This window comes from Callithrix jacchus, chromosome 22 (assembly GCF_049354715.1).
Source record: "Callithrix jacchus isolate 240 chromosome 22, calJac240_pri, whole genome shotgun sequence".
Classification (NCBI taxonomy): domain Eukaryota; kingdom Metazoa; phylum Chordata; class Mammalia; order Primates; family Cebidae; genus Callithrix; species Callithrix jacchus.
This window is the reverse complement of record NC_133523.1, coordinates 16,814,069-16,841,185: the sequence shown is the minus strand read 5'-3', so window position 1 is coordinate 16,841,185 and position 27,117 is coordinate 16,814,069. Positions and strand designations below refer to the sequence as shown.

The 27,117-nt window shown below is 55.6% G+C and overlaps 1 protein-coding gene across 50 annotated transcripts in view; it reads right to left on the bottom strand.

Annotated features, from left to right (window-relative positions):
* Positions 1–26,468, bottom strand: part of MAST3 (microtubule associated serine/threonine kinase 3) — a 54,879-nt gene extending 28,411 nt beyond the window's left edge. For 2 of the 50 annotated variants that reach the window (XM_035286914.3, XM_035286893.3), the window contains exons 1-9: positions 23,213–23,435; positions 22,789–22,860; positions 17,401–17,432; positions 13,959–14,048; positions 1,637–1,725; positions 1,488–1,560; positions 1,283–1,303; positions 663–741; positions 36–193 (exon numbers count right to left, since the gene is read on the bottom strand). In XM_035286914.3, coding sequence (XP_035142805.1) covers positions 36–193; positions 663–741; positions 1,283–1,303; positions 1,488–1,560; positions 1,637–1,725; positions 13,959–14,048; positions 17,401–17,432; positions 22,789–22,860; positions 23,213–23,272 — 674 coding nt within the window. In that variant the 5' untranslated portion in view covers positions 23,273–23,435. Of the gene's footprint in view, positions 1–35; positions 194–662; positions 742–1,282; positions 1,304–1,487; positions 1,561–1,636; positions 1,726–4,807; positions 5,056–13,958; positions 14,049–14,328; positions 14,532–17,400; positions 17,433–22,788; positions 22,861–23,212; positions 23,436–26,345 lie in introns of those variants that run through there. The other 48 variants (XM_035286890.3, XM_035286916.3, XM_078361796.1 and 45 more) reach the window with 27 other exon arrangements.
* Positions 26,469–27,117: the final 649 nt, after the last annotated feature.

Here is a 27,117-nt window from a genome sequence, read left to right as displayed (position 1 = left end):
AGAGGCTGGGCCTGGGGCCAGGGGTCAGGACCCACCTAAGACTTCGGGAGCGGGGGCGGAGGCGGGGTGACCGGCCGCCTTCCTCATCAAGTACATTCTCTGAGCTGCGGAAGTGCTTGGACAGGAAATGCAGCTCGTCCGGCGTCGGCTGGAAGGGAAGCTGGTGGAGACGTTCCCGGGAGGATGAGCTTGACTAGTAGGGAGCAGTGGTGAGCAGAGCCATGAGTCACTGTCAGTGCTTCGACTGGGACCCAGCACCACCCCTCAAGGCCCAGGCTGCCTGCTGGCCATCAGATGGTAACATTCTTTCTCCTGCCTAGCTCCTATGCATCCCTCAAAACCCTACCTCTGATGCCCCCTCCTCCAGGAAGCCCTTCCTGCCTGTACCCCTGGGCAGCCCCAAGTTCCCCTCTGGCCAAGCCCTTACCCCAAGCCCTTATCCCCAGGGGGATATCTGTATCCCCCTGACTAGTGGCTATTTCGGGGCCAAGGCTGGGTCTTCTCAGGGGCCCCTGCATTTCCCAAAATGAGGCATGGAGGAAGTAGCTAGCATGTTTGCTGACTGCACAACTATCCAACACCTTGAAAAAAACCCCACAAAGATGTGTCCCCCCACAACCCGGCATCTGCCTGTCCGCCTGCCAAGGTGGGACTATGGGTACCGAGAGGGTGGAGCTGGGTGTGTTGGTTCCATAGCCGGAAGATGGGAGGGACGCGAGGGACCATCTTCTGCCGTCTGCCCTGGAGAGGGAAACAAGAACATGTGGAAGGAAGGCCCAGCCCCTGCGGTTTGCGGGGACCAAGAGCAGACACTGTGGCCAGCATATTCTGGCCCTGTTGTAGGAAGGACTTCTTGAAAAACACCAAGAACATAGACACAGCCTGACCAAGTCCACTGTACGCTCTCTCTCTTCAGGCATCTCTTCCAGGAAGCCCCCTGTGACTTCAGCTACCACCGTGTCCCCTTGTCAAAGCTTCAACCTCTGACTTGTAGTTTCTGGGGCACACACTGGCTGCCCCCACCAGAGGACTCCCCAGGGGCCAAGGGCAGGCCACCCATTTGCAACCATGCCCTCAGCCCCTAGCACAGAGCATGCACACAGCAGGAGCTTAATGAATGTTGTTGTATGAATACATAAAATGCAAGCGTCTTGCGACATGACAGGTGCTCAATCAGCTCTTGTTAAATGAATGAATGAATGATTTCTTTAGGGAGTTAATAATTCTTAGACGGGGCTGTATCCCCCCATGACCCCGCACCCCGTGGGCTGGTTGAAATTACCTGTCCGTGCGTGGGACGTGGCTGCAAAATGTCATGCATTTGGTAGGGATGGGAGCCAGAGGGGGAGACCACCACCAGACGGGCCAGGGGAGGGGAAAAGATGAATGAAATGAATGAGGAGCCAGGTCTAGCCACCGAGCACGTACCCCTGCCCACCCCCTGCCCGTGGTGCCCGCACTGTCTCCCAAAGGCGGCAGTCACTCACCTCCGGGCAAAGGGGAAGTTGAGGGCAGAGGCAGCCGAGAAGTTCCGAGGGCTATCCAAGGGGCTGCTGCCTGCTGAGGAGGAGGTGGGGAAACTGAGTCAGCGGGGCAGACGCAGGACACAGCATCCGCTGGCTGCTCCCACACTCACCCGTTGGGACTGACAGTGGCGACAGGGGCCGGGAGAGGGTCGGGGAGGGCGTTCCTACCACCAAGCTCTTTCGGTTCCCGCTGCGGCAGCTGTGGGGGGAGAAGGGGACAGGCTTAGGGGGCTGCCCAGGCCCCCGTGCTAAAGGACCACATGCCAAGCCTAAATCACACAGGCAGTCCGCTCTGGAGCAGGATGGGACATTGGACCTGACCATGCCCACTCTGCCCCCAGCTGGGTTCCGCCATGGCCCTTAGCCAGGTCTGGCAGGGAGTCACCCCTTGACTAACATTCCTTACTATTGAAGCTACTGCTGGCCAGGCATGGTGGCTCATGCCTGTAACCCCAGTGCTTTGGGAGGCCAAGGTGGGAGGATCCTCTGAAGCCAGGAGTTCAAGACCAGCCTGGGCAACAAGCAAGACCCCATCTCTATACAAAATTTAAAAATTAGCTGGGTGTGGTGGTGCACACTTGTAGTTCCAGCTGCTCAGGAGGCTGAGGCAAGAGGATCACTTGAGCCCCAGGAGGTGGAGGCTGCAGCAAGCCATGATCATGCCACTGTACTCCAGCCTAGGTGACAGAACAAGACCCCGTCTCTTAAAAAAACAAAAACAAGGCTGGGCATAGTGGCTCACACCTGTAATCCCAGCACTTTGGGAGGCCGAGGAGGGCGGATCACCTGAGGTTGGGAGTTTGAGACCAGCCTGGCCAACATGGAGAAACCCCATCTCTACTAAAAATACAAAAGTAGCCCGGTGTGGTAGTGCCCGCCTGTAGTCCCAGCTACTTGGGAGGCTGAGGCAGGAGAATCACTTGAACCCGGGAGGCGGAGATTGCAGTGAGCTGAGATCACGCCATTGCACTCCAGCCTGGGTGACACGAATGAAACTCTGTCTCAAAAACAAAAACGAAAACAAATTATCAGCAGTGTTGTTAACAGCAAGGGCACGAAGGGTTTCGAGCCTGACAGTGGACACTCCATATGGCCAGGAGCCCCTGTCCCGGTTTTTCAGGGTTCTGTGTTACAGTCCCACCCCTACATCTTTCCCTGTGCCCTGGCTACTGCTGCCAGCACCGGCAAATCGGGGGGGCCGCACCCTGCAGCCCAGAGATGAGCTGAGGCACCCCATTCTACCCACCCCTCCTGAAGCCTCTGCCCTCATCTCGACAACCCTCGTTTTTCCCAAGATGCCCCTACGATGCCAGTGCAACCCAACTGAAACCCTAAGTGCCACCCCGTGCAGTCCTGCCTGTGCGGCTGGACTTTCGCCCACGTGTTTTCCTCCTTCCATCCCGGTTCCCATCTGGCCACCAGACCCCTGGCCTGTGTCTTTCACACTCACACCCTGCCTGGCCTCTTCTCCCACCTGGGCCCCGGCCCCAGCCCACACCTTGACAGAAGGCAGCTGGGAGCGACACGGTCCCCCGCCCCAGCAGAGCAGTCACCCAGCAACAGCTCTGCTCGACAGGAGCATCAGCCCACACACCCCAAGCTGCCAACGCAGCTCAGCGGCAGGAGAACCTCACAGGGAGGGAGAGATGAAGTCTCGGGGCCTCCGAGGTGTAGAAATGGGGGTCCCCGGCACAACGCAGGTCAAGCCATGGGAGAATCAGCGTACGATTGACAAGGAACACAGGTGACAAAGTGGGCAGGGAGAAGAGGCCAGGCCTGTCTGTGTCTCCACCTGTGGCTGTGCCTTGAGCCTCAGTTTCCCCATCTCTGTACCTTGAAGGATGAAACCTACATGCAGTGCTCAGCTTTGGGCTGGACTCGGGTGCATATGTGGCTGTCTCTGCCTGGCCATGGCTCACAGGGCCTGACTCACGCCAGGAGCGCAGGCAATGCCTCCTGAGTGAATTCCATCCCCAACATGTACCAATCCCAACAAGCCGCAGAGTTGGGAGAGACTGGCTGGGCCCATTTCCCCAACTGGGAAACTGAGGCCATAGATGTCAACAGCCACAGTGATAGTCTCCCAGCCTGAGCTGCAGAAGCAAAAGTGAAACCCGCAGGCTTCTGCAAAACTTCCTGCCAGCCCCCCAGCGCACGCTTACCTGCCTGTCTCCACATCCTCTCCCAGCCCCTCACCTGGTTCCTCGCCCCCACACTGCACCACAGCACCCTCCTTCTTCCATCCTGCTGTGTCACTTGCCGCTTCCAGAAACATTTGGGAAAAACACTTAGTCGCCCTCCCTCCTGTTCTAGGGTGAGGTCTTCTTGAAAACAAGCCCAAATGTGAGGCCTCAAAGGAGAACCAGGCATCATCGGTTCACTTCCCAAGCATCTATGCAGGGCCGACTGCTTGCCCAACTCTTCCAGGAGGAGATCCAGGACCTCAAGAAGTTGCCATTTGAGAACCATCTTCTCTTGATACCCAGGACACAACAGACAGAATGTGGCAGAGAGCAGGGGCTTGAAGCCAGCCAGCCTCCTGTCCCTCATCCCTCTGGCACCCATATTCCCCTTCCAATGCTCCCCATGATCTTGGAGGGAAGTTTAAGCCCTGGACACAGCATTCAAGGTCTTTCAGTAGCTGGTCTCGCTGCCCAGACTTTGCCCCAGTCCAGCACCAATAAGAAACCCAAGCACAGAGAGGTTAAGGCGCTACCTGAGGTCACACAGCTTGGTAGTGGCTGAGTCGAAATCTGAACCCAGGTCTGGCAGAATCCACAGCCCTCACTTAGCCTCCCTGCTTTTCAAAAGGGGAAACAGACTCTAAGAGAGGTGAGGCTTTGGTGGGGGTTAACCCCAGCTATCTGGACTCCTGACACCCCACCCACATGCCAGCCTCGTGCAGTAAATATTTGCTTCTGAGCCAACATTTCTGCTGAACGGGCCCCCAGGGAAAGATCAGCCTGTTTTTCCGAGAAGTTCCTCCCAGGTTCTGCCCAGCCCTGGACACCCGGTTCGAATCCTAGCTCAGTCACAACTCATTCCTGTCTGTCATCACCCCAGCTGCGACGCTGATGGACACCCCAGTCCAAGGAACAAGGGGCGAAAGGAGGGTGCCAGGGACCCCAGGGGACACCTCGACCGCAGGCGTCCTCTCCCCTTCCCACTGCTGCCACACACACACGCTCGCCGTGGCCCCCGCCACGCGGCCAGGACACACTTCTGGCAGCTCCTGTTTGCTCGGCAGACCGCCGAGCCTTCGCCGGCGCCGTGCCCCCTACCTCTTGGAGCGCTGCAGCAGCGCGCCCTTGGCCAGGCGGCTGCGATGGCCGGGAGCCGCCACCGCCGTCCAGTAGCTGGGGTCGGACATGCTGCTTCCCTTTGTGCCGCCGCCGCCGCCCGAGGCCGGGAAGGCGCGGGGGCGCAGCCGGCGGCGGCGGGGCGCGAACCTCGGCGGCGGGATCGGCCCCGGGAGCCCCGCGGAGCTGGGAGGGGTTGGGGGCACGCTGGGCTGCGGGGTTAAGGGGGCGGCGAGAAGGAAGCGCGCGCCCCCGAGAGCGGACGGGAACTCCGCCCAGGCGAGTGCGGGGGCGGGGCCTGTTGGGGGCGGGGCCTGCCGGGAGGCGGAGCGAGCGACGCGGAAGCGAGGCCGGCGGACCCCGAGCGGGCGAGTGGGCGGGGCGCTGCCAGGGCCGCGGGCGGAGAGGCGGAGCGTTGCTAGGGCCGCGGGCGGCGGGGGCGGGGCGTTGGCAGCTTTCGAGCCAGGGACAAGGTTTTTGGCTCCTTTCTGCCAACGTGTTAATCTAATCACTCCCTCCCTCCTTTTCCTCTCTCCCGGGGCACTGACCCCTTCTCAGTGCGGCTCCCAAGACCCACCCAGGGTCCTGGCCCGGCTCATGCTACCACGCCCACCCTGATCCCACTACCGGGAATCTAGCTTGGCAAGACAGCGTCCCTTCCTCTGAAAAACCCTCTTTCGTGTCTGGCCGGCTCTGTCTTCCCCAGGTTAAGGGGCTCCTTGGGGTCCCAGCAGTTCCCAGCACCGGACTGGCACACAGGGTGTGTTTGGCAAATTGAGTCGGGGCGTCTGACATGCTCTGCCTCTGTGTGGCGGGAAAGGCCATCAGCCCTGCCTCAGTTAGGAATCGGCCACCCGATTGAACTGCAGCCTCAGTCTCCTCAACTATGAAATGGGAGGAAAACTGGGCTGACATGAGGATTACACAAATCAGATGCAAGGGGGTGCTTCCAAGGGCAGCTGGTATATGCTCTATATCTGTATATCATTTATTTCTATAATCGATAGCATCAGGCTAACTTCCAGGCCTCTATTTCCCCATGTATAACATCCCCCATACTGAAAACAGAATAAACTCTGAGACACAGAGCCTGGTACTGGGCTGAGGGCATAATGTGTTCACTGTGGAAGCCACTATGGAAGCAGAAGTGTCTCCCAAAGTAGGCACTGAATGAATGCTCCCTCCTGTCATGGCAGTCCAGGGATGTCAGGGGCAGTGTCATCACAAGGGATGCCCTTTCCTGGGCCACAGGACATTTTGGGATCCAGTCCAGACCCAATACTGGAGTCAGGCTAAAAAAAGAGATGATTTTTTTTTTTTTGAGATAGAATTTTGCTTTGTTGCCCAGGCTGTGGTGCAATGGCGCAGTTTCAGCTCACTGCAGCCTCCACCTCTAGGGTTCAAGCTATTCCCCTGCCTCAGCCTCACGAGTAGCTGGGATTAAAGGTATGAGCCAGCACGCCCAGCCTTCATCTGGCCTTTCCCAGCCTTGGTTTAAAACCAGCCTGGGTGAGGCCAAGTGTGGTGGCTCACACCTGTAATCCCAGCACAGGGATTGGGAGGCTGAAGCAGGTGGTTCGCCTAAGGCCAGGAGTTCAAGACCAGCCTGGCCAATGTGGCAAAACCCTGACTCTACTAAAGAAACAAAGAATTAGCCAGCCAGAGTGGCGGGCACCTGTAATCCCAGCCACTCGGGAGGCTGAGGCAGGATGTTGCGGTGAGTGGAGATGACGCCACTGCACTCCACCCTGGACACACACACACACACAAACAAAAAACACAGAAAGCATGTTGCCGCCCACTGTGTACCTGACCCTGTCCCCTCTTCTTCTCAAAGCTTTCCCAGACTCCCTGCCATATCCACCTCCCGGTGTCCCAGACACCCGGTGCCACCCCCAGGCACCCGTGACCTCGTGAGTATCTCCCTAGGAAGGCCCCGAGGTTGCCCAGACCCAGGGCTCAAACACCCATATCTGGTCATTCATTCATTCAACAAACACTAATCACATACTGTATGTCCACTCGAGTTCTGAACCCTGGAGACCCCGTAGGGACCAGGCCCACAAAACCCCTGTCCTCAGGGGCCCACCTAGTCCGGTGGGGGAGGCAGACAGTAAACAGGATACAACTCTTTTTGTTTTTTTTTGAGTGTTGCCACTGCGCCAAGCCAACAGGAAGCAATTCAATGAACAAGGTAATTTTGGCCAGATGCCGTGGCTCGCGCCTATAATCCCAGCACTTTGGGAGGCCGAGGCAGGCAGATCACCTGACATCAGGAGTTCAAGACCAGCCTGGCCAGCACAGTGAAACCCCCATCTCTAATAAAAATACGAAGTTAGCCCAGCGTGGTGGCTCCCATCTGCAATCCCAGCTACTTGGGAGGCTGAGACAAGAGAATCGCTTGGACCTGGGAGGCAGAGGTTGCATTAAGCCGAGATCGAGCCACTGCACTCCAGCCTGGGCAACAAGAGCAAAACTCTGTCTCAATAAATAAATAAATAAATAAATAAATAAAAGGCTGGTTGCAGTGGCTCATGCCTGCAATCCCAGCACTTTCAAAGGCTGAGATGGGCAGATCACCTGAGGTTAGGAGTTCAAGAACAGCCTGGCCAACACGGTGAAACCCCATCTCTACTAAAAATACAAAAATTAGCCGGGTGTGGTGGCGCGCGCCTATAATCCCAGCTACTTGGGAGGCTGAGGCAGGAGAATAGCTTGAAGCCGGGCGGCAGAGGTTGCAGTGAGCTGAGACCGTGCCACTGCACAACAGCCTGGGGGACAAGAACAAGACTCCCTCTCAAAAATAAATAAAATAATAAAAATAGATAAATAAAAAATTTTAAGAAATAGCTGGGCACGGTGGAACATGCCTGTATTCCCAGCTACTCAGGTAGCTGAGGCAGGAGAATCACTTGTACCCGGGAGGCAGAGGTTGCAGTGGGCCGAGATCGCGCCATTGCACTCCAGCCTGGGTGACAGAGTGAGACACTGTCTCAAAAAAAAAAAAAAAAAAAAGATAATTTCAAACACTAAGGCTGAGAAGGGAAGAGAAAGGAGGGAAGACTGCAAAGGGTGACATTAGCTGGGAGCCCTCTCAGAGGAGGGAGCATTGCAGCCGGCCAGGCATGGAGGAGGAGGGAGCTGTTCATGCAGAAAGTGGGTCCCGGGCAAAGGGCACAGCTCTCTGAGGCAGCACTGAGGGCAAGATGCCAGCGGGGGTGACCACATAAGCCTTGTGGGCTGCAGGGAGGAGGGCGATTTTCTTGTAGGAGCACTGGGGAGCCATGGAGGGTGCCCGAGCAGAGAAGGGGTATGATCCGGACGATTTGTAAACCCCCTCGTGTCTGCTCTGGGGAGCATGCTGTTGGGGGCAGGAATGAAGGTAGCAGGAGGCCAGTAAGGGGCTGGGACAGTGTCCGGGAGGGGGACATTGAAGCTATGGAGAAGTGGGTGGATTGGGGACTTCTTTGGAGACCAGGGGAGAGGCGGGGTCAGAGATGGTGACGAGGCTCGAAGTGGTCACCTGTGATTCCCAGGTATGCATCTTGAGCCTCATCTGGGGACCCAAGTGGGGATGGGGCCACGGTCTCCACTTGCTGTCACTACATGCTGAGCCACCCTATATGCATGGGAACACACTTTTGCACACACTCAAGTAAAGGCACTGGCTCCTCGTCCCCAGCCAAAGCTACACCCTGTATTACATATACCCAACACCCCCATTACATATACCCACTGCCCTGACATCTATAGCACGGAGAGACCTTCTCCCATGTTCATTTGGCCTCAGTTTCTCCCTCTGCAAAACAGGGCTGCAGCTGACAATCCAGAGGGCCTGCCGCCATAGCAAAGGCCTTCCATGAAAGTGGCTGAGCCACTGAATTCTGGTGTCAGCCCACTGCTCCCCAGATCCTGCCCTTCCCCTGCTCACACACCCTCCATGGCTTCCTATTGCTCTTATAGCAAAACTGCATTTCTGCCGGGCGCGGTGGCTCGTGCCTGTAATCCCAGCATTTTGGGAGGCCACGGCAGATGGATCACAAGGTCAAGAGATCGAGACCATCCTGACCAACATGGTGAAACCCTGTCTCTACTAAAAATACAAAAATTAGCCAGGTGTGGTGACATGCACCTGTAGTCCCAGCTACTTGGGAGGCTGAGGCAGGAGGATTGCTTGAACCTGGGAGGCGGAGGTTGTGGTGAGCCAAGATCGTGCCACGACAGAGTGAAACTCCATCTCATCAAACAAACAGATAAACCAACTAAACTGCATTCCTGGGTGAATCCTTCTCCTAGCCCTGTCCCTGACAACCTCTGTGACATTGGCATTTGACTCTCCCTGCCTGTGCTGTGACTATAAATGGCAAAGTCTCAGGTAAATGTACAGACATCCCTGGCCCCTTTTTAGTCTGACTACCCTACCTGCCCACACATCTTCCTCACCCCTCCCAGCCCCACACTCTCTATGGCTTCCAGTGTTCTAAGTAGAAAATCCATCTTCTTCCTGCCCTTGGCATTTGAGGCTCCGGAAGGAATGTGCCTCTGATGGTACTGTTCCAGGTGAGAGCTCAGTTCGGCCGGGCGCGGTGGCTCCCGCCTGTAATCCCAGCACTTTGGGAGGCCGAGGTGGGCAGATCCCCTGAGGTTGGGAGTTCGAGACCAACCTGACCAACATCGAGAAACCCTGTCTCTACTACAATTACAAAATTAGCCAGCTGAGGCAGGAGAATCACTTGAACCTGGGAGGCAGAGGTTTTGGTGAGCCAAGATCACACCATTGCACTCCAGCCTGAGCAACAAGAGCAAAACTCTATCTCAAAAAGAAAAAAAAGCCCAACTCATGGTCCCACTGCCACCACCACTGCCACCACCACAAGGAGAGCCCTCCCAGATACTGCCCATTCATCTAAGCCACATGCATTAACTGAGCACCTGTGGTATACACCCTGGGTCTGCCCTGAAGCTACAACATGACCAGGGCAGATCAGGTCTGGTCCCAGAGAGGCTGTCAAACCTCTGGATGAGAAAAATAACGGGCTAATCCCACAAGACAATGTGGAAATCAAACCTCTGGGGCTGGCTGGGTGCAGTGGCTCACATCTATAACCCCAGCACTTTGGGAGGCTAAGGTGGGAGGATCGCTTGAGCTCTGGAGTCCGAGACCAGCCCGGCCAACATGGTGAAACCCTGTCTCCACTAAAAATACAAAAATTAGCCAGGTGTGGTGGTGGGCACCCATAATCCCAGCTACTCCGGAGGCTGAGGCAGGAGGATCACTTGAACCGGGAGGTGGAGGTTGCAGTGAAACCTATTACGCTACTGCACTCCAGCCTGGGCAACAGAGTGAGACGGCTTCATAAAAAAATCCCTGGGGTCTGGATGGGGAAATGGGCAGGTACAATGCATGTTCTTGGTTTGCTTGTTTTTTTGAGACAGAGCTTCACTCTGCCACCCAGGCTGCAGTGTAGTGGCGTGATCTCGGATCACTACAACCTCCACCTCCCGGGTTTAAGCAATTCTCCAGCCTCAGTATCCTGAGTAGCTGGGGCTACAGGAGCCTGCCACCATGCCCGGCTAACTTTTTTTTGTATTTTAGTAGAGAAAGGGTTTCACAATGTTAGCCAGCATGGTCTTGATCTCCTGACCTGGTGATCTGCCTGCCTCAGCCTCCCAAAGTGCTGGGATTACAGGGGTGAGCTACCACGCCCAGCCGGTATAATACATGTTATACCCATGTTTGTGGGAACTGGAAGGAGTGGGTGGGTGGGAAGGCTTCCTATCTGAAGCTGAGGTTTTGATGAGGATGTGACGGAAGAATAAAGGAGGGAATTGTCCGGGCAGTGGGGACAGCAAGTGCAAAGGCCCTGAGGCTGCCAGCATTCTGGAGGATCAGCCCAGGAAGCCATGTGAGTGAAGCTGAGTGAGTGATGGGGAGATGAACAGAACGGAGGCAGGGGAGGCAAGACCGGGCATGGTGGCTCACTCCTGTAATGTCAACACCATGGGAGGCCAGGGCGGGCAGATCACCTGAGGTCAGGAGTTTGAGACTGGCCTGGCCAACATGGTGAAACTCCATCTCTACTAATAGTATAAAAATTAGGCCAGGCACATTGGCTCATGCCTGTAATCCCAGCACTGTGGGGGGGTCGAGGCAGGTGGATTACCTGAGGTCAGGAGTTCAAAACCAGCCTGGCCAATATGGTGAAACCCCATATATACTTTTTTTTTTTTTTTTGAGACAAGAAACCGTGGAACATATTTACTAAAAATACAAAAAATTAGCTGATTGTGGTGGCTGATGCCTGTAATCCCAGCTACTCGGGAGGCTGAGGCAGGAGAATCACTTGAACCCGAAAGGCAGAGTTTCCAGTGAGCTGAGATCACACCACTGCACTCCAGCACGGGCAACAAAAGTGAAACTCCGTCTCAAAGAAACAAAGCCAAAAGTTAGCTGGGCATGGTGGCACATGCCTGGTATCCCAGCTACTCTGGAGGCTGAGGCAGGAGACTCCCTTGAACCCAGGAGGCGGAGGTTGCAGGGAGCCTAGATCACACCACTGCACCCCAGCCTGGGTGACAAAGCGAGACTATCTCAAAAAAAAAAGAAAAAAGAAAAAAGAAAAGGAGGCGGGAATTGCAGAGACTAGGCTCTGCGGGGACAATTATGAGCTTATTCCTAGGAAGGCTTGGCATGGCAAGCAGGGACCCCTTTCCCGGCCAGGCTCAAGGCGACGTGGCTCTGCTGCCCCCTGGTGGTGAGGGACGCAGCCTGCTGGCCTTTCTAAATCCCAGACACTTCCTCCCTCCCCTCCCAGTTAAACTGGTCAAAGCTGCTCAGAGGCCTCCCTGTAACCTCCACCTCCTGGGTTCAAGTTCAAGGGTCCCTGCCTTCATCAGGTCCTCACCTGGGGTGGAAGCCAGGGATTCAGACAGAGCCACATCTGGCCTGAAAGCTTCCTACAATGCTCCTGATAACACATTCTGATGTCCTGTACCCCCGTTTTTGTCACTAAATGAGGGTGACGGCAGTCTCTGTTACCCACTGGATGCCCCGACTTGGTCCTGGATGTTGTCCTGCCCACCTCCTTGTCTCTGGCCACCTCCATTCCTGGCCCCAGCTGATCTTCCCCCCCGCCACCCCGCCCGAGGCAGACACAGAGGCTTAAAAATAATCTCAGGCTGGGTGCAGTGGCTCACACCTGTAATCCCAGCACTTTGGGAAACCAAGGCGGGTGGATCACCTGAGGTCAGGATCAGCTGAGGTCAGAAGACCAGCCTGGCCAACATAATGAAACCCTGTCTCTACTAAAAATACAAAAATTAGGCCAGGCTCAGTGGTTCATGCCTGCAGTCCCAGCACTTTGAGAGGCCAAAGTGGGAGAATTGCTTGAGGTCAAAAGTTTGAGGCCAGCCTAACCAACATGGTAAAACCCTGTCTCTACTGAAAATACAAAAATTAGCCAGGTGTAGTGGCGTGTGCCTGTAGTCCCAGCTACTTGGGAGGCTGGGGCAGGAGAATCACTTGAACCTGGGAGGCAGAGGTTTCAGTGGAGATCCCACCACTGTACCCCAGCCTGGGCAACAGAGCAAGATCCCATCTCAACAACAACAACAACAAAAAAAAAATAGCTGGGCATGGTGGCACACCTGTAGTCTCAACTACTCAGAGGGGCTGAAGCTTGAACCTGGGAGGTGACGGTTGCAGTGAGCCGAGACTGTGCCACTACACTCCAACCTGGGCAACAGAGTGAGCCTCTGTTTCAAAACAAAAACAAAAACACCTCAGTCCTGTCATAGGACCTTTGCACATGCAGCTCCCACTGCCTGGTGCCAGTCTTCCTTTAGCTGTGCCCAGCCTCGGCTAAGATACCACCTCCCCAAGTGGTCCCTACCTGAATACATCTTGCTTATCCATTCATTCTATCACGCAATTCCCCAAGCTGACTGGGAAGCCACTGATGGAGGGACTCCGTTTATCTTAGCAGTGCCTTTAGTACCTGGACCTCAGTACATGTCTCATAAGTGCTTGTTGCCCGAATGAAGGCACCTCCCTGTTGCCCAGCACCCAAAGGCGGGCTCCATATTGTTCTTTTTTCTCCCCACCAGAGGTCTGTGGATGGCCCAGCATGGTGGCTCATGCTTGTAATCCCAGCACTTTGGGAGGCTGAGGTGGGCAGATCAGTTGAGGTCAGAGGTTCGAGATACCTGGCCAACATGGTGAAACCCCATCTCCACTAAAATACAAAAATTAGCCATGGTGGCAAGTGATTGTCATCCCAGCTACTTGCCAAGATGGCGCCACTGCACTTCAGCCTGGGGGACAGCGAGACTCCGTCTCAAAAAAAAAATGTCTGTGGAAAGATTAAAGCAGCTCATTCAAACTAAAGTGTAAATGGGTAAATGGTTGATGGACCACCTAATTCTAATAGACACCATTGACCTCACATCTGGCCCTCCCTAAACTTTTGCCCAAACCATGAAAGGAGATCACCAAACTCCCCTGTCCTGAAACCTGGCTGGTCACAGAGAGTGGCTCAAACCCTCAACATACCCTGGTGCCAAAGTTCGCCCTGACGCTTGGCCCCAGGGGACGGACTGAATCAGGAAAACTGGCATCTTCTCTCTGAGCCTCAGTTTTCCTAATGGAAAAGTGGGGATCAGGAAGGGGTTATGGGGCACTCAGTCCCCTTGGTTCTTTCGCCCTGCGCCTCTTAGGTGAAGCTCAGTTCACGGGGCTCTTGTTGGTGGCCTCTCAGCCCTGGGTGTGCATGTGTATTTCGAGGGAGGAGCTTTCTCCCTGAGGTCACCACCCAGGAGTCCGGGCCCATTTCAGCAGGGAGTACCCTGAGCAGCTTGGGAATCTGGCACCTGTCTCGGGGAAGTCCTTGGACAAAGCTTAAGTTCTTCGCTTCCATGGCCACCTGTTAGATGCCAGCCTGGCTGAAAATGGAATTTTCCCTTTAAGCCCCTAGAACGGATCGCAGTGCCATTATGTGGAGGGGTAAACTGAGGCCCAGAGAGGCGATGTCACCCACCCACGGTACCTTAGGGAGAGTGACGAGTCTGGAGGGTTTCCAAGGCTCTGGGGTGCCAGGGCGAAGTCTGCGCCCCGCCCACACGCGCTGTCACTTACCTCCAGGGGTGGAGGCCCAAGGAGGGGCTACAGGGGCTGCAGGGGCTGCTGGGACCCAGCAGGGACGGGCTCTGGCTGCTCGGAGACAGACTGCAAAGAAAGAGGCCGGGGACGGTGAACTGGCGGTCGCCCCTTCGTGCGGCCGAATCCGGATCTCCGGAGGGGGGCTGCGGTTCCCTCAGGGAGGAGGGGCCCAAGACCCGGGATTCTGGTTTCAGCGCAGGCCGTGAGGGCGGGGCCAGACCGACGGCCCGGGAGGGCTCCCCGGAGGCGGTGGTGCGTTTCTGGGCGACACGAGCAGAGACGTGGGGGAGGGTGGCTGTCGTCCTGTCCTCCCGCGACCCCCCGCCCTGCCCCGCCCGACACTCACTCGAGGGTCAGCGCCGGGATGTGCAGCTTGTCCCTGCGCGCCTTCATGCCGGGGCCGAGGCCGCGTGTGTGCGGCCGGCGATCGACGCCCCCTTGGAGGCCCCCAGAACCCCCGATCGCGGCGCGATCGGACCGACGGATGGACACACGGACGCAGGGACCGACGCCTGGCGGGTGCGGCGGACTCGACGCGGGGGCTGGGCCGGGGGGGCCGGGCTGGCTCCGCCTCGGGGCGGGGCTCGGAGCTCCGCACCTGCGCGCAGGCCGGGCCCGAAGGCGGGGGGCGCCGCGGGAGAGGGGGCCGCGGGCGGCGGGATCTGCCGCAGGGACGCCGAGGCCGCCGGGTCCGGAGCCCCGAGCCGCGTCCCGGAAGGGAAGGGCGGTCACTGGCTCCGCGGTCGGCGCGATTGCTCCACGGCCTGACCCCGCCTCTCCCCGCCCTGGCCCGGCCTCAGCCCTCGCCCCAGCCCAGGGGCTCTCGGGGCGCCGGGATCTGAGCGCGCGCCGCCCCTACGCCCCCACCCCGCATGCCCGCCGGTCGCTCGGCACTGAGGTCCCGGCCCCGCTCGGGTCTCCGCATCGCCGGGCACACTAGAGGCCCTGACCACACCTCCAGTTCCCGGCTTCCAGCTGTTCCCTCTGCCACGAAGGTTGTCCCCCTCACCCACATATGAGTCCAGCCCCACCCGCCCCTCCTCCGCCAAACTGTCCTTGCACCCCCACCAGCGCCAGGCGCCTCCAGCCCTGTCCTCCCTCCCTCTTAGAGCAAACCCCACAGTCTGGGGGTGTCTGTGTCTCACTCTGGTCATCTTGAGGTCCGGGGGGACCCAGTGGGGCATAGGGAAGGTGTTAGGGAGTGGACATTTCTTGTGGAGTCTTTGTCCTGCCCCATGGCCCAGGACTTTGCCCTCTGCAGTCCTCATTGATTCCCGGTCCAACACTGCCCACAGGTTGGGCCAACACTCTGCCCACAGCTTGGGCCAAGGCTGGAAACAGTGCCTGCCCTCAGGGCAATGTCTGAGTCCCGGGCAATCCCCAGTAATTTACTGGGGCCTTCAAGCGCCTCCCGGCCAAGTGCATCATCCCCACTCCAACAGGAGCAGATGGCCTGGGCTTGGGGTCCACTCTGACCCCAAAGACCTCTTCCTTCTGTCCTTCCAACCTCCTCTCCACTCACTCCACTCAGCTAACCTTATCTTTACGCTGTTCTTCTAATGCCAAGCGTACTGGCACCCCAGAAACTTTGCCCACGCTGTTCCTGCTGCCTGGAGTGCCATTCTCCCCAGATTCCCCGCCCCCCAGCTCCTCCTCTTCCAGATCTCGGCCCAAAGGTCACTTCCTTCAAGAGGCCCCAGATCTTCAGGATCAAGCCACCCCCAGCGCCTCTCCGTCTCTTTCTCTGGTTAATCTCTCTCCTGTGTACAAAACTTCAACCATTGCTCTGAGAGTGAATTCTCTGTATCCTTTCTGCCTTCAGCAGGACCCAGTGTACAGTAGGGGATCACAAAAATGTTCATTGAGTGATTCATTCTCACCCCCAACTCAGGCAAAAGCAGCCCCAAACATGGGGTGTCCACACTCACTCACGTCCAGACCATGAGTTCAAGGTAAACCCCTCCCCAGCCTGGGCTTTGCTTTCTTTCATCTGTAAATGAAGGAAGGCATTGAACAAAAATGTTCTCTAAGCTTTGGGAATAAAAAACGGTAACCTGGACTGGGCACGGGGGCTCATGGCTGTAGTCCCAGCAGTTCGTGAGGTTGAGGCAGGCAGACTGCTGAGTCCAGGAGTTTGAGACCAGCCTGGGCAATATAGTGAGACCCTGTCTCTACTAAACATACAAGTCGGGTGTGGAGGCTCCCGTCTGGAGTCCCAGCTACTCTGGAGCTGACGGGGGAGATTCTCTTGAACCTGGGAGGCAGAGGCTACAGTGAGCCAAGATTGCACCATTGCACTCCAGCCTGGGCAACACAGCAAGACCCTGTCTAAAATAAATAAATTAATTAACAAACAAACAAATAAATAAAAGCCAATCCACAGAAACACTGATGTGACCCTGAGAGATGAGTTTCTTTTCTTTTCTTTTGCTGAGACAGAGTTTCACTCTTGTTGCCCAGGCTGAAGTGTAGTGATGCGATCTCAGCTTACTGCAACTGGGTCCTGGGTTCAAGTGATTCTCCTCCCTCAGCCTCCCAGCTAGCTGGGATTACAGGCACCCATCATGCCCAGCTAATTTTTTGTATTCTTAGTAGAGACAGGGTTTCACCGTGTTGGCCAAGCTGGTCTCGAACTTCTGACCTCAGGTGATCCACCTGCTTCGCCCTCCCAAAGTGCAGGATTACAGGTGTGAGCCATCGTGCCTGGCCTATTTTTTTTTTTTTTTTTTGAGACAGAGTCTCACTCTGTTGCCTATGTTAAAGTGAAATGTCGGGAGCTCTGTCTGGCTCATTGCAACCTCCGCCTCCAGGGTTCGAGTCCTGCCTCAGCCTCCTGAGTAACTGGGATTGCAGGCGTGCACCACCACTTCCGGCTGAGTTTTTTGTATTTTAGTAGAGACAGGCTGGTTTTATTTATGTTGGCCAGGCTGGTTTCAAACTCCTGGCCCCAAGTGATCTGCCTGCCTCAGCCTCCCAAAGTGCTGGGATTACGGGCGTGAGCCACCGCACCCAACTGAGAGAAGATTTTCTATTGGTGTTCCCCAAAAGGAAGTGAGCTCCCCATCATGGGAGGCATTCCAGTCAGTTTCAATACACTTGCATTGAAATTCAACATCTGGACTCTGGATTCCAGATAAGTTTCTTCCCTTCCCAGCTGAGTGCCCTTAAGCTGGTGATGAAATCCCCTTGCACCTCAGGTTCCTCATTTGCAAACCGGTATGGCCTCCCAGGGTGTGGCGAGAGGCAGACCGGGTGCTTGCAAAGCGCTTTGCAGAGACTGGGACAAGAATGAATGTGAAGCGTGTCGCTGTAATTATTCAATTCAGTCACGATTCACCGGCTGTCACTGAAATACCCACTTCTTCCACTGCCACGACCACCAGGGCCCACCCAGCCCGCCAGCCCCAGGTGAACTCACCCACGTCCCCGGCGTGGCAGGCTCAGCTCCTTCTGCAATGAGACAGAAATGGGGATCAATCTCAGCGAGACAAGCCCTCAGAACCCCTGGCCCTTGGCGCACCCCCACAACCTCCAATCCCCTGCCCCAACCAATGCGTCCTTCTGCTCACTCTATACACTGGGCTGAGCCCTGCCTCAGGGCCTTTGCACTAGCTGTGCACTCTCTCGACATGGCCTTCTCTCCCTGCCAGCCCTAAATAACTGCGGCGCATACCCCGGGTCTGAAGTCAACATCCCTTCTTCCTGGAGGCCCTCCAGAGTCACAGTCTAATTCCCCACCCAGATCCTACCACACCTGCATTAAAAATTATTTTAGCTGGGCACCACCGGTGTTTCACACCTGGGATCTCAGTACTTTGGGAGGCCAAAGCGGGAGGGTTGCTTGAGGCTGGAAGTTTGAGCTCAACTGGGCAACACAGCGAGACTCCATCTCTCTAAAAAAAGTTTACAAAATTTCCAGACTAGGCTGGGTGCAGTGGCTCATGCCTGTAATTCTGTCACTTTGGGAGGCCAAGGCGATGGATTACTTGAGTTCAGGAGTTTGAAACTAGCCTGGGCAACATGGTAAAAACCTGTCTCTACAACGAATACAACAAAAAGTATAGCCGGGCATGGCGGCTCGAGCCTCTACTCCCAGCTTGCGGGGGGCTGAGGTGGGAGGATTGCTTGAGCTCAGGAGGCAGAGGTTGCAGTGAGCCAAGATCAAAGATCAAACCACTGAACTCCAGCCTGGGTGACAGAGTGAGACCCTGTCTCAAAAATAAGGCCAGGAGTCGTGGCTCACGCCTGTAATCCCAGCACTGTGGGAGGCCGAGGTAGGTGGATAACTTGAGGTCAGGAGTTCGAGACCAGCCTGGCCAACATGGTGAAACCCTGTCTCTACAAAAAATACAAAAATTAGCCGGGTGGTGGTGGGTGCCCCACACCTAATTTTTTGTTTGTTTGTTTGTTTGTTTAGACAGAATCTCACTCTGTTGCCAGGCTGGAGTGCAGTGGCACGATCTTGGCTCACTACAACCTCTACCTCCTGGGTTCAAGCAATTCTCATGCCTCAGCCTTCCCAGCAGCTGGGACTACAGGTGCACACCACCATGCCCAGCTAATTTTTGTATTTTTAGTAGAAACAAGGTTTCACCGTGTTGGCCAGGATGGTCTCGAACTCCTGACCTCATGATCTGCTTGCCTCAGCCTCCCAAAGTGCTGGAATTATAGGCATAAACCACTGCGCCAGGCCAATTTTTTGTATTTTTAGTAGAGACAGGGTTTCACCATGGGGGCGCATGCCTGTAATCCCAGCTACTCGGGAGACTGAGGTGAGATGATTGCTTGAGCCCAGGAGTCGGAGGTAAGTGAACCGTGATGACACCATTGCATTCTAGCCTGGGTGACAGAGCAAGACCTCATCTCTAAAAAAAATAATAATTTTATTTAAAATTACAAATTAGTTGTATTTATGAAGAAGTATGTCAGTAGTGGCTAAAAACTAGTCATCTGTTGAGAAAGCAGAGATTACTGAGTTGTCCTCCTCCTGGCCCGTCTCAGAGGTCCCTCTCCTCCTGGGTCTCCTCACCCACTGCAGAGTTTATGCAGCTTTGGGCCCTGGGCACTCATGGGGGCACGGGGAAGACGGCTGATGGATGGACCCTTTTAGAGCTCAGCAAGCCAACCTGTATCAATTTTGTGTAGCCTCACCACATGCAGGATAGAGTCCTGAGCTTGTGTTCCACTGTGACCCCATAGTCCATCCTCAGACATAGCCTGCCCAAAAAGGTTTTTTATTTTTTGAGACAGAGTCTCACCCAGGCTGGAGTATAGTGGTTCGATCTCAGCTCACTGCAACCTCTGTCTCCCGGGTTCAAGCTATTCTTCGGCCTCAGTCTCCCAAGTAGCTGAGACTACAGGCATATGTCACCACACCTGGCTAATTTTTTTTTTTTTTTAGACGGAGTTCTGCTCTTTTGCCCAGGCTGGAGTGGAATGATGCAATGTTGGCTCACTGCAACGTCTACCTCCTGGGTTCAAGTAATTCTCCTGCCTCAGCCTCCCGAGCAGCTGGGATTACAGGCACATGCTAATATACCTGGCTAATTTTTGTGTTTTTAGTAGAAACAGGGTTTTGCCATGTTGCCCAGGCTGGTCGTGAACTCCTGACCTCAGGTGATCCACCTGCCTTGGCCTCCCCAGATGCTCAGATTACAAGCGTGAGCTACCATGACCAGACAACCAAAATTTTGTGTGTGTGTGTGTGTGTGTGTGTGTGTGTGTGATGGAGTCTTGCTCTGTCGCCCAGGCTGGAGTGCAGTGGTACAATCTTGGCTCATTGAAACCTCTGCCTCCTGGGTTCAATCGATTCTCCTGACTCAGCCTCCCAAGTAGCTGGGGTTACAGGTGTGCACTAGTATGCCCATCTAATTTTTGTATATTTAGTAGAGACGAGGCTTCACCATGTTGCCCAGGCTGGCCTTGAACTCCTAACCTCAAGTGATCCACCTGCCTTAGCCCCCAAAGTACTGGAATTACAGGTGTGAGCCACCGAGCCTGGCCATTCAATAGGGTTTTTTAATTCTCAAAATGGCATGCGGTGCAAGTTCAGAACCTGGGAACACCCTGGTCTGGGTCCAGTTCTGTTTCTTCCCGGCCCTGTGCCTCAGTTTCCCATCTGTAATCTGGAGATGACATTGGGAGGGCTGGGGTTAATCATGATCCGCCATTACTATTCCTGCTGTTGTGTCCTGTTGTACTACTGTTGAGCTCAGCAAGGGCCTGTAATACTCGGTAAATGTCCTTGCATTTACTGAGCTGCCCACTACGAACCGCGGGCAGGGGCTGTTTCACTGGCAGAGAAACTTAGGCGCAGAGGAAAGCCGGCTGCCCACGTCTCTTGGTGGAGTGAGAGGCAGGAAACTGGGTCTCAGGACACCCTCCCTACACACACATCAGGGCGACCACGCTGGGGACACATGACTATTTTTGCTTTGGTGGGCTCCAGGCTGCCCACGTCCTGATCCGGGTGTTCGCCATGGCAACCAGTGACGCCATCGGCCCCCACAGCCAATTGAAGGGGGCCGGAAGCTGCTGGGCTGCCGGATGACCCAGCTGGGAGGGCAAGGTCTCCCGGGAGAGGCGGGAAAGGGTCGCCGGGGTGTGGCATCACCCCAGGCCTGACTTCAGCAGCTCTGCGCTCAGAAAACAGAACTGTCAGAATGGGAGGAGAAGGACCTGCTACTCCCAGCTCTCCCTGACTGCTTGAATATCTCCAAGGACAGACAAATCGCGACTTTTAGTTCAAGCAGTTATGGTGATGAAACTCTCGCCACCACCACTGTGGCCATGAGTGTCTCCTTCTGCCCCTTCCAATAGTTGGGGGAATTTTTTTTCTTTTTTTGAGACAGAGTCTCGCTCTGTCGCCCAGACTGGAGTGGAGTGGCACGATTTTGGCTCACTGCAACCTCCGCCTCCTGAGCAGCTGGGATTATAGGTATGTGCCATCACACCCGGCTAATTTTCAAAATTTTTGGTAGAGATGAGGTTTTACTATGTTGCCCAGGCTGGTCTTGAACTCCTGACCTCAAGTGATCCGCCTGCCTCGGCCTCCCAAAGTGCCGGGATTATAGGCATGAGCCACTGCGCCCAGCCAGTTGTGGGATCTTATACCACTTCCTCCACTACCCCACGTGAAACAGGGAGGGATTTGAACCCTGGTGGTGGGGGGTCCTACTTGCACCCTATGCCCATTCCAGCCATTTCCTTCTAAAACTCTGACAGTTCTAGGCTCCCAGTCTGACTCCCCACTCCTGCACTGTGTGACCCAGACAAGTCACTAAAGCCCTCTGTGCCTCAGTTTCCTCGTTTGGAAAACGGTCCAGTGGCATAGGGTTCCTGATTAAGCTCAGGGCCTGGCCCTGGGGGAGACCTCCACGGGCCGGGGTCAAGACGACGATCAAGAGGTGAATAATAATCACCAGTTGAAAGCTGCTTCCAAAAAACAAAAAGAAAGATGTGAAGATTTTTTTGGTTTTGTTTTTTTGCGACAGAGACTCGTTCTGTTGCCCAGGCTGGAGTGCAATGGCGCAATCTCGGCTCACTGCAACCTCCACCTCCTGGGTTTAAGCGATTTTCCTGCCTCAGCCTCCCAAATGGCTAGGATTACAGGCGCCCACCACCACGCCCGACTAGTTTTGTATTTTTAGTAGAGACCGGGTTCCACCATGTTGGCCAGGCTGGTCTTGACCTCCTGACCTCAAGCAATCCTCCCACCTCAGCTTCCCAAAATGCTGGATTACAGGCGTGAGCCACTGTACCCAGTCTGAAGATGTTTAATTTTTTTTTAAGCGGCAGAGAGAGGTGAGACAAAGTCAGCAGCTCCCTGCAAAGGCTCTTGGGGAAGCTGGACCACTCGGCACTCTCCTGGCACCACTCCCGGACCCTTCGCTCCCCGCACCATCTGCTTCCGCCCACAGCCCCCCTCTGTGCCTGCTGTTCCCCAGGGAGTGGTTCCACCCAGATGAGTGGAGGCTGGGGAGGCCCCGACCCCCTGGAGCTGCCCTTTAAAGGTAATATTTATGGTATCCCCGGCTGGAGGATGCTGCCTCTCCCACAAGCTTTAGCCCCACCTTGAGGAAATCCCACTTTGGAGAAGACACAGCATGAACACCCCCATATGGGAGGGGTGAAGGGAAACCCAAAGCGGCCCAGTGTGGTGGCTCCTGCCTGTCATCCCAGCACTTTGGGAGGCTGAGGCAGGAGGATCACTTAAGATCAAGACTTCAAGGCCATCTTGGACAACATGGTGAAACACCATCTCTACTAAAAAAAAAAAAATACAAAAATCAGTTGGCAGTGGTGGCGTGAGCCTGTAATCCAGCTACTCAGGAGGCTGAGGCAGGAGAATTGCTGTAACCCGAGTGATGGAGGCTGCAGTGAGCCCAGATTGCACCACTGCACTCCAGCCTGGGTGACAGGGCAAGATTCTGTCTTAAAAAGGTCAGGCGCAGTGGCTCACACCTGCAGTCCCAGCACTTTGGGAAGCCGAGGTGGGTCTATCACGAGGTCAGGAGCTCGAGACCAGCCTGGACAACACAGTGAAACCACGTCTCTTTAAAAAAAAAAAAAGGACCCGAAGGGAGAGAAGAGTTTGGAGGCACACAGAGAGGAGAGCTAAGGGGCTTCCTGGACTAGGAGGTGTCAGACAAAGCCAGCAGGCACACAGAAAACACCAGTCCATGCCCAAGCAAACAGCACGTGCAAGGGGAGGTGGGACTCAGTCTGCTGGGAGGGCCAAGCCTCATGGGAAGCTTGGTGTCCCTGGAGTGAAATGGGAGGAAAGTCAGCATGGACCACACCGCACCTGGATGAGGAGGAGGAGGAAAATAAGTGGAACCTGGCCATGAGAAAGCAGGATCTCCTTTGAGGACCGAACCTAGGGAAGCGGCAGAGATACTAGTCCAATACTCCAGATACTAGTCCAAGCTCTAGTCATCTTCTCTGCCGGGGGGATGCTCTCTTGTGGGATCTGATGTTTTGAAATTCGGCCGTGTTCAAAGCAAAGGTCCAAGTGGGAGATGTGAATGTTAAGATAATAGTAGGCCGGGCATGGTGGCTCACGCCTGTAATCCCAGCACTTTGGGAGGCCAAGGTGGGTGGATCACCTGAGGTCAGGAGTTCAAGACCAGCCTGGCCAACATGGTGAAACCCCGTCTCTAATAAAAAAAGAAAGAAAGAAAGAAAGAAAGAAAAAAGATAATAGTAGTATTAATAATCGTTCACGTTACCCAGTGCCTGCTCACGCTAGGCATGAGGCTGAGTTTAACCCAAACTGGAAAGGTCCCCATCTCCTCCCTGGACCCAGGGCGGTCACAAACTGGTGGCCCGCGGGCCAGGCCGGATCCTTTTTCAGACCTCTCCTGCACAGAGACACTGGCAAGCCTCCGATTGTCACCCCGGGAGAGGATGCCCTGGGCTATCAGTCTGAACTGGCCAGTCAGCACCGTTTATGGACTCTTTGGCCTTTGGCCTCCAGGAAATCTGATTGGCTTTCACCAGCAGCCTGCCCCCGATTGGCTGGGGTGCTCCTGGACAATCTGATTGGCTTTCACCAGCAGCCTGCCCCCGATTGGCTGGGGTGCTCCTGGACCACTGACACTTTCCAGTGGAAGGAGACCCAAAACTGGGGCTGATGAGATTGGTTAGAAGTCCAGTTCTCTGGCTTCTGGCGGGTACTTCCCTCTTTGGGCCTCAGTTTCTTCCCCTGAAAAATGGAACTAATAATAGCACTGAGTACTCGGGCTGTTGGAGAATTGAACGCGTGAGAGGGCTTAGCCTGTTAATATGAATGAACGGTTATTACCACCTTACTGTTATTTTATTATTATTTAAATTTTCTCCCACGGGACGTTTATTTTTATTTTTGAGACAGGGTCTCATGATCATGGCTCACTGAAGCCTCAACTCCTGCACTCAAGAGATCCTTCTTGGCTGGGCACGGTGGCTCACACCTGTAATTCCAGCACTTTGGGAGGCTGAGGTGGGCGGATCACCTGAAGTCAGGACTTTGAGACCAGCCTGGCCAACACGGTGAAACTCCATCTCTACTAAAAATACAAAAATTAGCTGGGCAGCTACTTGGGAGGCTGAGGCAGGAGAATCACTTGAACCTGGGAGGCAGAGGTTGTAGTGAGCCAAGATGGCACCACTGCACTCCAGCCTGGGTGCCAGAGCAAGACTCCATCTCAAAAAAAAAAAAAAAGATTTTTCTGCCTCAGCCCCCTGAGTTGCTGGGACTACATGAGCCAGCACGTCTAGTACACTTAAGACTTTCATTCCATGCTCCTTCCTGGCTTCCTGCCCTTTTTGACCCGCCCCTCCATCCCGCCCCTCCAGAGGAGTCTTTCCAGCCCCTCAATATGGGCATGTCCTCTCCTGCTCCAGCACCTTCCATAGCTCCCCATTTCCCTAGGAGGAAAGTCTAACCCTTTCAAAATCAGCACCGAAGACCCTGGAAGCAGTAAGTCCTGGCCATCAGCCTCTAGTGCTAAAAACTAGGTTCAAGTCTAGTTTCCCAATGTAATAGGGAGGGAAGGCTACATGCCTCTGGGCCTTTGCCTGCACTGTGGCCTCTGCCCGGAATGCCTTCGTTCAGTCGGGCAATCGGTGCTCACCCTCCACCTCCGTGGATGGACGCCTGCGCTCCGTTGGTCGGGAGAGGAAGCTGGAACCGTCTGGGTTCAAATCCTGCCTGACTCTGTCACCTACACTCTGGGAGACACGGACCATGGCTATGCTTCTCTAAACCTCAGTTTCCCTTTTGGTAACATAGAACTCATCATCAGGAAATGTTTGACCCCCCTGATGGAACCGGCCCCACTTCCTGACGTCAGCAGCACCCCCATTCGCCTACCCGGAGGCGGTTTCTCTATTTTAAGAGGCCGCGGGCGGGTTGGCATCTAACTGGGGCTGGAGGCGGGGCTGCCCCCCCCAACACCACGCTGCTCGCCAATCCCGCCCCGCCCCCTCCTCTCCGCCCAAGTCCCCCATTCCTGCCTCTGGCCTCGGCGCCTCCAGTTCTGCCCCACCCCCTCCAGAGACGGGGTGTCTGTGACCTGCAGCTCAGCCCGTGCCTTCCCTGACCACCCCAGACCTAGCTTTCCACCACCCGCTGAGTTCGCAGTCCCGCAGGTGATGGGCTCCGCGCGGCTCCAGGTTGGAGACCCGCCTGCCCCATCCCCCTCACTCCCTCCACCTGCCCGGAGCTAACTTCAGTCCCCGACCCCCATCCCACCTGCGCAGTCCTCCCTAGGTTCTAGCTTGTCAACCTTTTTCATTTCCCTAAATACCGCGCCCGCTGCAATGCCCCGCCACCCTTGGCTGCCTCCTCTACCCCAGGGTTCCCAGCAACGCCTGGGTCAGGCGCCTCCTTCTCTTCCTCTGAGTCCCTTATCGCATCTGACCACTCCGTGGGGTCACCGCTGCTCCCAGCAGGTTGGGGTTTCCAGGAGGGCGGCTTCAGAGGTTGCAGAGCACTCTGCTGCCTCTCCAGAGCCGGGCACACAGCAGGCGCTCCATAAATGTTCATTGGGGAAATACTAAATCCCAGGTTCCCTACCTGAGAACTTGGTCGCTAAGTCCCAGAGGGGAATGGCCAAATCTTAATTCCCATTTTTGATTTCTTATGATGGGGAAACTGAAGCCCAGAGAGGTCGAAGGGTGGCTGTCCGCGGTCCTGTAGCCTGTGTAGCTTCAAACAGGCTTCTGCTGTCCCCGATGCCTGTGTCCCTACCTCCTGGTGACACAGCCTCCCCCAAACACAAACTCGGTAAAAAGAGGACCCCATGGCCCGTTGGAAAACTGAGGCCCGCGGAAGCAAGGGCGCCCTCCCCACAGGACACACTGCTAGTTGGCAGCACCTTGTGCCCCAGGGGAGCTGGTTAAGAGCGCAGGATCGAATCCCAGCTGGGCGACCTCTGGAGAATGGCTTGCAGGGACTACAGCCTCAGTTTCCTTATTCTGACAAATGGGCGCCTGACAGCCCCACCCCCCCAGGTCGTCGTAGGGGTGAGCTGAGGGGGTGTTGTGGGACAGCGACGACCCGAGGTATTAATACATATGAACTAATACTAATACATCACTAGGAATAGGATTATTATGAACATATGGTGAGCTCTATGGCTGCTGCTGCTAGCATTATTATTAAACAGCTGGTGGGGAGGGGCAGAGCCCTCAGCCTCTTCCTCCCACGCAATCTCTTGCAGCCTCAGTTTCCCTAGGTGTCCAAGGGGGACACCTTCCCCCTTCCCACCAGGAGAAAAGCACTTTGAGAAGCTGGTGGTCAAAGAGAAGCGATCTGAGCGTTCCCCGCCCTCTGCCTCAGTTTCCCTACAGCCAGCGAAGGCCCCGCCCTCTCCGCACCTTTCAGGCTGCGTCCACTTGGCCGCGCCCTCTGCCGCCCGCCCGCCCGCGCAGGGGCCTCACCTGGAGCCCGCGGCGCCGCAGGAGGCTCGACTCGTCCATGGCCCGGGAGTCCTCGCCGCCAGGCCCGCCCCCGGCCCCGCCCCGGCCTGCCAGGCCCCGCCGCCGGGTGCCATTGGCCAGACTGGTCAGCTGACGCTGCCTGGCCCCGCCCCTCCTGGGGAGCCAGACCATAAGGGCCCGCCCCCATCGGGCGAGCTGGCCCTGCCCCTCCTGCGGAGCACACAAGCAAATATTTTGCACGAATCCTCTCAGAAGTAACGGAGCATCATTCAGCCCCATTTTGCAGATGAAGAAACTGAGGCTCAGAGACGTTAATCAGTGTGCCCAGCGCATTGGCCGGGCGCAGTGGCTCACGCCTGTAATCCCAGCACTTTGGGAGGCTGAGGTGGGCAGATCACTTGAGGTTAGGAGTTCGAGACCAGTCCGGCCAGTCTGGCCAATAAGGTGAAACCCCATCTCTACATTAAAAAAAAAAAAAAAAAAAAACTTAGCTGGCGGTGGTGGCGCACACTTGTAATCCCAGTTACTCAAGGAGACTGAGACAGGATAATCGCTTGAACCTGGGAGACGGAGGTTACAGTGAGCCGGGATCGCTGGGCTGTGCTCCAGCCTGAGCAACAGAGGGAGACTCTGTCTCAAAACAAACAAACAAACAAACAAACAAAAAAGCCACACACGCAAAACAGCAACAACAAATGTGCCCAGTACA